The sequence below is a fragment of the Zonotrichia albicollis genome, chromosome 32 (assembly GCF_047830755.1).
Source record: "Zonotrichia albicollis isolate bZonAlb1 chromosome 32, bZonAlb1.hap1, whole genome shotgun sequence".
Lineage (NCBI taxonomy): Eukaryota > Metazoa > Chordata > Aves > Passeriformes > Passerellidae > Zonotrichia > Zonotrichia albicollis.
In genome coordinates this window covers 1327113-1337438 of record NC_133850.1, presented here as the reverse complement: position 1 = coordinate 1337438, position 10326 = coordinate 1327113, and the positions used below count along the sequence as shown (strand labels likewise).

The following is a 10326-nucleotide window of genomic DNA, read 5'->3' as shown; positions in this document are numbered from 1 at the left end:
GGGCTCTGTGGTGGCAATGGGGACACTGGGGTGGCCTTGGGGACCCCCCCATCTCTACAGTGGTACAGCCCTGTGAGAATGTCCCCCCCCCCCCCCTTCCCAGTGGTACAGTCCATCCACTTTGGTGTTGCCCCCCGCGCTGCCTTTGAGTGGTACGCCCCACACAACCCCCCGCGCTCACAGTGGTTCCGCCCGCCTCCCCCCATCTCCCCTCAGTGGTACCTCCCAGTCCCCCTCAGTGGTATCTCCCGCCTCCCCCCATTTCCCCTCAGTGGTACCCCCCCATTTCCCCTCAGTGGTACCTCCCATTCCCCCTCAGTGGTATCTCCCGCCTCCCCCCATCTTCCCTCAGTGGTACCTCCCACTCCCCCCTCACCGCTCCGTTCACCCCCCCTCCGCCGCTCCCGGTACCGCCCCGACCCCTCCGGTCCCCCCTCGGTCTCCCCCGATCCCCTCCCGGTCCCCCCGGCCCGGCAGACGCCGCCTGGCCCCGCTCTGTCCCCCCCCGCGGCGGCAGCATGGTGCGCGCCGGCTCCCCCCGCGCGGTGGTCGGCGCCGCCCCGCTCCCGCCGCTCGTTTCCGCGCGAAGCCGCTCCCGGTCCCGCCGAGCCGGGCCCCGAGCGCGGCCCCGAACCCGGCCCGGAACCGGGCCCCGAGCCCGCCCCGCGCCCCCCGCCCGGGCCCCGCCGAGCCGCTCCCGATGCCGGCCCGCGCCGCGCCGCTGCCGCCGGCCCCGCTGCCCGCCGAGCTGCGCCGACGGTGAGTCCCGGCCGGGAGACGCGGGAGCGAGGCGGGAATGGGGGAATGGGGCCCCGCTCTCGCAGAGCTCGCAGCCCTTGGAGCCCCTTCCTAGCCCTCAGAGCTCCTTACGCCCCTCAGAGCCCTTAGAGCCCCTCAGAGCCTTCAGAGCTCTCAGAGCCCCTCAGAGCCCTTGGAGCCCCTCAGAGCCTTCAGAGCTTTCACAGCCCCTCAGAGCCCTCAGAGCCTTCAGAGCTTTCACAGCCCCTCAGAGCCCCTCACACCCCTCAGAGCCCTTAGAGCCCCTCAGAGCCTTCAGAGCCCTCAGAGCCCCTCACACCCCTCAGAGCTCTCAGAGCCCCTCACAGCTTTCACAGCCCCTCACACCCCTTAGAGCCCTTCACAGCCCTCAGAGCCCTCAGAGCCCCTCACAGCTTTCAGAGCCCCTCACAGCTTTTAGAGCCCTTAAAGCCCCTCATAGCCCTCAGAGCTTTCAGAGCCCCTCACAGCCCTCAGAGCCTTCAGAACTCACAACCCTCACTGCAGTCACAGCCCTCAGAGCCCCTCACAGCTCTCAGAGCCCCTCAGAGCCTTCAGAGCCCCTCAGAGCTTTCAGAACTCACAACCCTCACTTGCAGTCACAGCCCTCAGAGCCTCTCATGTCCTCTCAGAGCCCACCCAGGATGGGCTGAGACCCCCAGGATGGGCTGAGACCCCCACCCAGGATAGGCTGAGACCCCCTCAGGATGGGCTGAGACCCCCGGGATGGGCTGAGACCCCCAGGATGGGCTGAGACCCCCACCCAGGATAGGCTGAGACCCCCCCAGGATGGGCTGAGACCCCTCAGTATGGGCTGAGACCCCCAGGATGGGCTGAGACCCCTCAGGATGGGCTGAGACCCCCCCAGGATGGGCTGAGACCCCTCAGTATGGGCTGAGACCCCCAGGATGGGCTGAGACCCCTCAGGATGGGCTGAGACCCCCCCAGGATGGGCTGAGACCCCTCAGTATGGGCTGAGACCCCCACCCAGGATGGGCTGAGACCCCCCCAGGATGGGCTGAGACACCCCAAAATTACCCTGATCCCCCCAAAATTACCCTGACCCTCCAAAGAACTGCACTGACCCCCTGAACCCCCCAAAATTACCCTGATCCCCCTCAAACCCCCCAAAATTACCCTGACCCCCCCAAAATTACCCTGATACCCCCAAAATTACCCTGATCCCCCTCAAACCCCCCAAAATTACCCTGATACCCTCAAAATTACCCTGAATCCCCCAAGAACTGCACTGACCCCCCTGAACCCCGCAAAATTACCCTGATCCCCCTCAAACCCCCCGAAGTTACCCTGACACACCCAAAATTACCCTGATACCCCCAAAATTATCCTGATCCCCCTCAAACCCCCCAAAATTACCCTGATACACCCAAAATTACCCTGATGCCCCTCAAACCCCCCCAAAAGTCACCCTGATACCCCCAAAATCACCCTGAGCCCCCCAAGAACTGCCCTGAACCCCCCAAAATAACCCTGACCCCCACCAAAGTGACCCCCCCCCCATATTTTGGGGACCCCCACCCCTCTCCAGCCCCGGACCCCCAAATCCCCCCTGCCCCATTTTGGGGTCCTGACCCCAATTTGGGGGTCCTGGCCCCAATCTGAGGGTCCTGACCCAAATCTGGGGTTCAGGCCCTGATCTGGGGGTCCTGACCCCAGTTCTGGGATTTCTGACCCCAATTTGGGGGTCCTGACCCCAATCCTGGGCCCCTGACCCAAATTTGGGGGTCCTGACCCCATTTCTGGGATTCTGACCCCAATCCTGGGGGTTCTGTCCCCAATCCTGATGGTTCTGGCCCCAATTTGGGGCTCCTGACCCAAATCTGGGCGTCCCTGACCCAAATCTGAGGGTTCTGACCCCAAATCCAGGGGTCCTGACCCCAATCCTGATGGTTCTGACCCCAATCTGGAGGTCCTGACCCCAATTCCGGGATTTCTGACCCCAATCTGGGGGTCCTGACCCCAATCCTGGGGGTTCTGTCCCCAATTTGGGGGTTCTGACCCCATTTCTGGGGTCCTGACCCCAATCCTGGCGTTCCTGACCCAATTTGGGGGTCCTGACCCCAATCCCGATGGTCTGATTGTCCCTTTTTGTCCCTTTTTGTCCCTTTTTGTCCCTTTTTGTCCCTTTGTCCCCTCTCTCGGTGTCCCCACCCCAGGCTGCAGGACCTGGAGCGGGATGAGGAGAACCTGGGAGAGAAGGTGAGTCCTGAATGTCCCCAGTGTCACCTGGGTGTCCCCAGTGTCACCTGGGTGTCCTCAGTGTCACCTGGGTGTCCCCAGTGTCACCTGGGTGTCCTGAATGTCCCCGGTGTCACCTGAGTGTCCCTGGTGTCACCTGAGTGTCCTGAATGTCCCCAGTGTCACCTGGGTGTCCTGAGTGTCCCCAGTGTCACCTGAGTGTCCCTGGTGTCACCCGAGTGTCCCCAATGTCACCTGGGTGTCCCCAGTGTCACCTGGGTGTCCTGAATGTCCCCAGTGTCACCTGAGTGTCCCCAGTGTCACCTGGGTGTCCCTGGTGTCACCTGGGTGTCCTGAGTGTCCCCAGTGTCACCTGGGTGTCCCCAATGTCACCTGGGTGTCCTGGAGTGTCCCCAGTGTCACCTGAGTGTCCTGAGTGTCCCCAGTGTCACCTGAGTGTCCCCAATGTCACCTGAGTGTCCCTGGTGTCACCCGAGTGTCCCCAGTGTCACCTGGGTGTCCTGAGTGTCCCCAGTGTCACCTGAGTGTCCCCAGTGTCACCTGAGTGTCCCCAATGTCACCTGAGTGTCCCTGGTGTCACCCGAGTGTCCCCAGTGTCACCTGGGTGTCCTGAGTGTCCCCAATGTCACCTGGGTGTCCTGAGTGTCCCCAGTGTCACCTGAGTGTCCTGGAGTGTCCCCAGTGTCACCTGAGTGTCCCCAATGTCACCTGGGTGTCCTGGAGTGTCCCCAGTGTCACCTGGGTGTCCCCAGTGTCACCTGAGTGTCCTGAGTGTCCCCAGTGTCATCTGGGTGTTCTGAATGTCCCCAATGTCACCTGGGTGTCCCCAATGTCACCTGAGTGTCCCCAATGTCACCTGGGTGTCCCTGGTGTCACCTGGGTGTCCCTGGTGTCACCCGAGTGTCCCCAATGTCACCTGAGTGTCCTGAGTGTCCCCAATGTCACCTGGGTGTCCTGGAGTGTCCCCGGTGTCACCTGAGTGTCCTGAGTGTCCCCAGTGTCACCTGAGTGTCCCCAATGTCACCTGAGTGTCCTGGAGTGTCCCCAGTGTCACCTGCCAGTCGTGAGTGTCCCCAGTGTCACCTGAATGTCCCCAATGTCCCCACGGTGTCCCCAATGTCCCTGCCATGTCCCCAATATCCCCAAGGTGTCCCCAATGTCCCCAAGGTGTCCCCACTGTCCCCACTGTCCCCAGGAGAGCGTGCAGGAGAAGCTCAGCCTCATCCACGGCTTCCTGCTCCCCATGTCCCCATGGTGTCCCCATGGTGTCACCTCCATCCCCAATGTCCCCAATGTCCCTGCCATGTCCCCAACGTCCCCACGGTGTCCCCAATGTCCCCATGGTGTCCCCAAAGTGTCCCCAATGTCCCTGCCATGTCCCCAATGTCCCCAAGGTGTCCCCAATGTCCCCAAGGTGTCCCCAATGTCCCCAAGGTGTCCCCAATGTCCCCGCTGTCCCCAGGAGAGTGTGCAGGAGAAGCTCAGCCTCATCCACGGCTTCCTGCTCCCTATGTCCCCATGGTGTCCCCAATGTCCCCAAGGTGTCCCCAATGTCCCCAATGTCCCTGCCATGTCCCCAACGTCCCCACGGTGTCCCCAATGTCCCCATGGTGTCCCCAAAGTGTCCCCAATGTCCCTGCCATGTCCCCAATGTCCCCAAGGTGTCCCCAATGTCCCCAATGTCCCCAGGAGAGCGTGCAGGAGAAGCTCAGCCTCATCCACGGCTTCCTGCTCCTGATGTCCCCAATGTCCCCATGGTGTCACCTCCATCCCCAATGTCCCCAATGTCCCTGCCATGTCCCCAACGTCCCCACGGTGTCCCCAATGTCCCCAATGTCCCCAAAGTGTCCCCAATGTCCCTGCCATGTCCCCAATGTCCCCAAGGTGTCCCCAATGTCCCCAATGTCCCCACGGTGTCCCCAATGTCCCCAAGATGTCCCCAATGTCCCCGCTGTCCCCAGGAGAGCGTGCAGGAGAAGCTCAGCCTCATCCACGGCTTCCTGTTCCCCATGTCCCCATGGTGTCCCCTTCATCCCCAGTGTCCCCAATGTCCCCAAGATGTCCCCAATGTCCCCAAGGTGTCCCCAATGTCCCCATGGTGTCCCCAATGTCCCTGCCATGTCCCCAATGTCCCCAATGTCCCCACTGTCCCCAGGAGAGCGTGCAGGAGAAGCTCAGCCTCATCCACGGCTTCCTGCAGGCCGAGGTGCAGCTGCAGCTCAGCGAGCTCGAGGCCAAACTGCGCCGGGAGGAGCTGTCGGAGGTGAGAGCTGAGCCTGGATTGGGGCAAAAACCCGGGATTTGGGGTAAAACACCTCGGGTTTGGGGTAAAACACCTGGATTTGGGGTAAAACATCTGGGGTTTGGGGTAAAACACCTGGGGTTTGGGGTAAAACACCTGGATTTGGGGTAAAACATCTGGGGTTTGGGGTAAAACACCTGGATTTGGGGTAAAACATCTGGATTTGGGGTAGAACATCTGGGGTTTGGGGTAGAACACCTGGGGTTTGGGGTAAAACATCTGGGGTTTGGGGTAAAACATCTGGGTTTGGGGTAAAACATCTGGGGTTTGGGGTAAAACATTGGGATTTGGGGTAAAACACCTGGGGTTTGGGGTAAAACACCTGGGGTTTGGGGTAAAACACCTGGATTTGGGGTAAAACATCTGGGGTTTGGGGTAAAACACCTGGGGTTTGGGGTAAAACATCTGGATTTGGGGTAAAACATCTGGATTTGGGGTAAAAACCCGGGATTTGGGGTAAAACATCTGGGGTTTGGGGTAAAACACCTGGGGTTTGGGGTAAAACACCTGGGTTTGGGGTAGAACATCTGGGGTTTGGGGTAGAACATCTGGATTGGGGTAAAACATCTGGGGTTTGAGCTAAAACAGTGGGATTTGGGGTAAAACAGTGGGATTTGGGGTAAAACACCTGGATTTGGGGTAAAACACCTGGATTTGGGATCACACCCTGGGATTTGGGATCACACCCTGGGATTTGGGATCATGAATCTCTGTGGGATTTGGGACCAAACCCCGGGATTTGGGATCACGATTTGGGGTCACACCCCAGGATTTGGGATCACGATTTGGGATCACACCCCAGGATTTGGGGTTTGATTTTGTGCCCCCCTCCCCAGGAGCGTTACCTGGCCAAGGTGAAGGCGCTGCTGCGGATTTGGGATCACACCCTGGGATTTGGGGTCATGAATCTCTGTGGGATTTGGGACCAAACCCCAGGATTTGAGATTATGGATCCCTGTGGGATTTGGGATCACACCCCAGGATTTGGGATCACGATTTGGGATCCCCCCAGGATTTGGGGTCACACCCCAGGATTTGGGATCCCCCCAGGATTTGGGATCACAATTTGGGATCCCCCCAGGATTTGGGGTTTGATTTTGTGCCCCCCTCCCCAGGAGCGTTACCTGGCCAAGGTGAAGGCGCTGCTGCGGATTTGGGATCACACCCTGGGATTTGGGATCACACCCTGGGATTTGGGATCACACCCTGGGATTTAGGGTCATGAATCTCTGTGGGATTTGGGACCAAACCCCAGGATTTGGGGTCACACTGGGGTCACGCCCCAGGATTTGGGATCACACCCTGGGATTTGGGATCATGAATCTCTGTGGGATTTGGGACCAAACCCCAGGATTTGGGATCACGATTTGGGGTCACACCCCAGGATTTGGGATCACACCCCAGGATTTGGGATCAAAGCCCGGGATTTGGGATCATGATTTGGGATCACTTTCCCATTGGGATTTGGGATCAAACCCCGGGATTTGGGATCAAACCCCAGGATTTGGGATCATGATTTGGGATCCCCCCAGGATTTGGGGTCACACCCCAGGATTTGGGATCACGATTTGGGATCACACCCCAGGATTTGGGATCAAACCCCAGGATTTGGGATCACCCCAGGATTTGGGATCCCCCCAGGATTTGGGATCACGGTTTGGGATCACACCCTGGGATTTGGGATCATGAATCTCTGTGGGATTTGGGACCAAACCCCAGGATTTGGGATCAGACCCCAGGATTTGGGATCCCCCCAGGATTTGGGATCACCCCAGGATTTGGGATCCCACCCCAGGATTTGGGATGACGATTTGGGATCCCCCCAGGATTTGGGGTCACGCCCCAGGATTTGGGGTCACACCCCAGGATTTGGGATCCCCCCAGGATTTGGGGTCACACCCCAGGATTTGGGATCAAGCCCCGGGATTTGGGATCCCACCCCAGGATTTGGGATCCCACCCCAGGATTTGGGATCAAGCCCCGGGATTTGGGACCAAACCCCAGGATTTGGGATCACGATTTGGGATCACACCCCAGGATTTGGGATCACGATTTGGGATCCCCCCAGGATTTGGGGTCACACCCCAGGATTTGGGATCAAGCCCCGGGATTTGGGATCACACCCCAGGATTTGGGATTCCCCCAGGATTTGGGATCCCCCCAGGATTTGGGATCACACCCCAGGATTTGGGATCCCACCCCAGGATTTGGGATCAAACCCCGGGATTTGGGATCCCCCCAGGATTTGGGATCCCCCCAGGATTTGGGATCACAGTTTGGGATCCCCCCAGGATTTGGGGTTTGATTTTGTGCCCCCCTCCCCAGGAGCGTTACCTGGCCAAGGTGAAGGCGCTGCTGTGGATTTGGGATCACACCCTGGGATTTGGGGTCATGAATCTCTGTGGGATTTGGGACCAAACCCCAGGATTTGGGATCACTTTCCCTGTGGGATTTGGGATCAAACCTCAGGATTTGGGATTATGGATCCCTGTGGGATTTGGGATCACACCCCAGGATTTGGGGTCACACTGGGGTCACGCCCCAGGATTTGGGATCACACCCTGGGATTTGGGATCATGAATCTCTGTGGATTCCCAGGATTTGGGATCACGATTTGGGATCACTTTCCCATTGGGATTTGGGATCACACCCCAGGATTTGGGATCACGGTTTGGGATCACACCCTGGGATTTGGGATCATGAATCTCTGTGGGATTTGGGACCAAACCCCAGGATTTGGGATCACTCCAGGATTTGGGGTCCCCCCAGGATTTGGGATCAAACCCCAGGATTTGGGATCCCCCCAGGATTTGGGATGACGATTTGGGATCCCCCCAGGATTTGGGGTCACACCCCAGGATTTGGGGTCACAATTTGGGATCCCCCCAGGATTTGGGGTTTGATTTTGTGCCCCCCTCCCCAGGAGCGTTACCTGGCCAAGGTGAAGGCGCTGCTGCGGATTTGGGATCACACCCTGGGATTTGGGATCACACCCTGGGATTTAGGGTCATGAATCTCTGTGGGATTTGGGATCAAAGCCCGGGATTTGGGATCACGATTTGGGATCACTTTCCCATTGGGATTTGGGGTCACCCCAGGATTTGGGGTCACGGTTTGGGATCACACCCCAGGATTTGGGATCAAACCCCAGGATTTGGGGTCACACCCCAGGATTTGGGGTCACGGTTTGGGGTCACACCCCAGGATTTGGGGTCACACCCCAGGATTTGGGATCAAACCCCAGGATTTGGGGTCACACCCCAGGATTTGGGGTCACGGTTTGGGGTCACACCCCAGGATTTGGGGTCACACCCCAGGATTTGGGGTCACACCCCAGGATTTGGGATCACGATTTGGGATCACACCCTGGGATTTGGGATCATGAATCTCTGTGGGATTTGGGACCAAACCCCGGGATTTGGGATCACGATTTGGGGTCACACCCCAGGATTTGGGATCCCCCCAGGATTTGGGATCCCACCCCAGGATTTGGGATCACGATTTGGGATCACAATCCAGGATTTGGGGTCACACCCCAGGATTTGGGATCCCCCCAGGATTTGGGATCACGATTTGGGATCCCCCCAGGATTTGGGATCACAATTTGGGATCCCCCCAGGATTTGGGGTCACACCCCAGGATTTGGGGTCACACCCCAGGATTTGGGATCCCCCCAGGATTTGGGATCCCCCCAGGATTTGGGATCACAATTTGGGCTTCTCCCCTCCCCAGGAGCGTTACCTGGCCAAGGTGAAGGCGCTGCTCCGCCAGGAGCTCTCAGCCCCCCCAAACGGCTCCGGGGACCCCAATCCCAATGGGAACGGGGCCCTGGGCAGCGATGAGGATGAGGATGGAGCCATGGAGGTGGAGGAAGGAGCGGCCCCGTCCCCGTCCTGCTCCGGCCCCGCCGCCCGCGCCCGCAAACCCCGCAGGAGCCGCTCCAACGGCGATGCCAAAAGTGAGGATTTGGGGTTTGTTTTTGGGGTGTAAATAAATGGGGGTTTGTGGGGCTGGGGAGGGTTGGGGGTGGGGCAGTTCCTGGTGGGATTGGGGGGGGTTTGTTCAGGAAGGGTTTTGGGGTGTCCTGGGTTGGGGTGTGACAGTTCCTGTGGGGAACGAGAGCTGGGATCTCCTTGGGAAGGGTTTTGGGGTCTCAGGAGGGGTTTTGGGGTCTCAGGGTTCGTTTTGGGGTCTCAGGGTTGGTTTTGGGGTCTCAGGAAAGGTTTTGGGGTCTCTGGAAGGGTTTTGGGGTCACCTTTGGGAGGGTTTTGGGGTCTCATGAAGGGTTTTGGGGTGTCCTGGTTTGGGGTGTGACAGTTCCTGTTGGGAACGAGAGCTGGGATGTCCTTGGGAAGGGTTTTGGGGTCTCAGGAAGGATTTTGGGGTCTCAGGAAGGATTTTGGGGTCTCCTCTGGAAGGGTTTTGGGGTCTCATGAAGGGTTTTGGGGTCTCAGGAAGGGTTTTGGGGTCACTTTTGGGAGGGTTTTGGGGTCTCAGGAAAGGTCTTGGGGTCTCAGGGTGGGTTTGGGGTTTCAGGAAGGGTTTTGGGGTCACCTTTGGGAGGGTTTTGGGGTCTCCTCTGGAAGGGTTTTGGGGTCTCAGGGAGGGTTTTGGGGTCTCAGGGTTGGTTTTGGGGTCTCATGAAGGGTTTTGGGGTCTCAGGAAGGGTTTTGGGGTCTCAGGGTGGGTTTTGGGGTCTCATGAAGGGTTTTGGGGTCTCAGGAAGGGTTTTGGGGTCTCAGGGTGGGTTTTGGGGTCTCATGAAGGGTTTTGGGGTCTCAGGGTGGATTTTGGGGTCTCAGGAGGGGTTTTGGGGTCTCAGGGAGGATTTTGGGGTCTCAGGGTTGGTTTTGGGGTCTCAGGAGGGGTTTTGGGGTCTCAGGAAGGGTTTTGGGGTCTCATGAAGGGTTTTGGGGTCTCAGGGTGGATTTTGGGGTCTCAGGAGGGGTTTTGGGGTCTCAGGGAGGATTTTGGGGTCTCAGGAAAGGTTTTGGGGTCTCAGGGTGGGTTTGGGGTCTCAGGGTGGA

General features: G+C 58.9%; 1 protein-coding gene across 1 annotated transcript in view; it reads left to right on the top strand.

The window, feature by feature from the left end:
• Window positions 1-307: 307 nt before the first annotated feature.
• Window positions 308-10326, top strand: part of DNMT1 (DNA methyltransferase 1) — a 98494-nt gene continuing 88475 nt past the window's right edge. Inside the window, 4 exon segments of the mRNA XM_074530099.1 lie at window positions 308-759; window positions 2955-2997; window positions 5153-5260; window positions 9032-9257. Coding sequence (XP_074386200.1) covers window positions 701-759; window positions 2955-2997; window positions 5153-5260; window positions 9032-9257 — 436 coding nt within the window. The 5' untranslated portion in view covers window positions 308-700.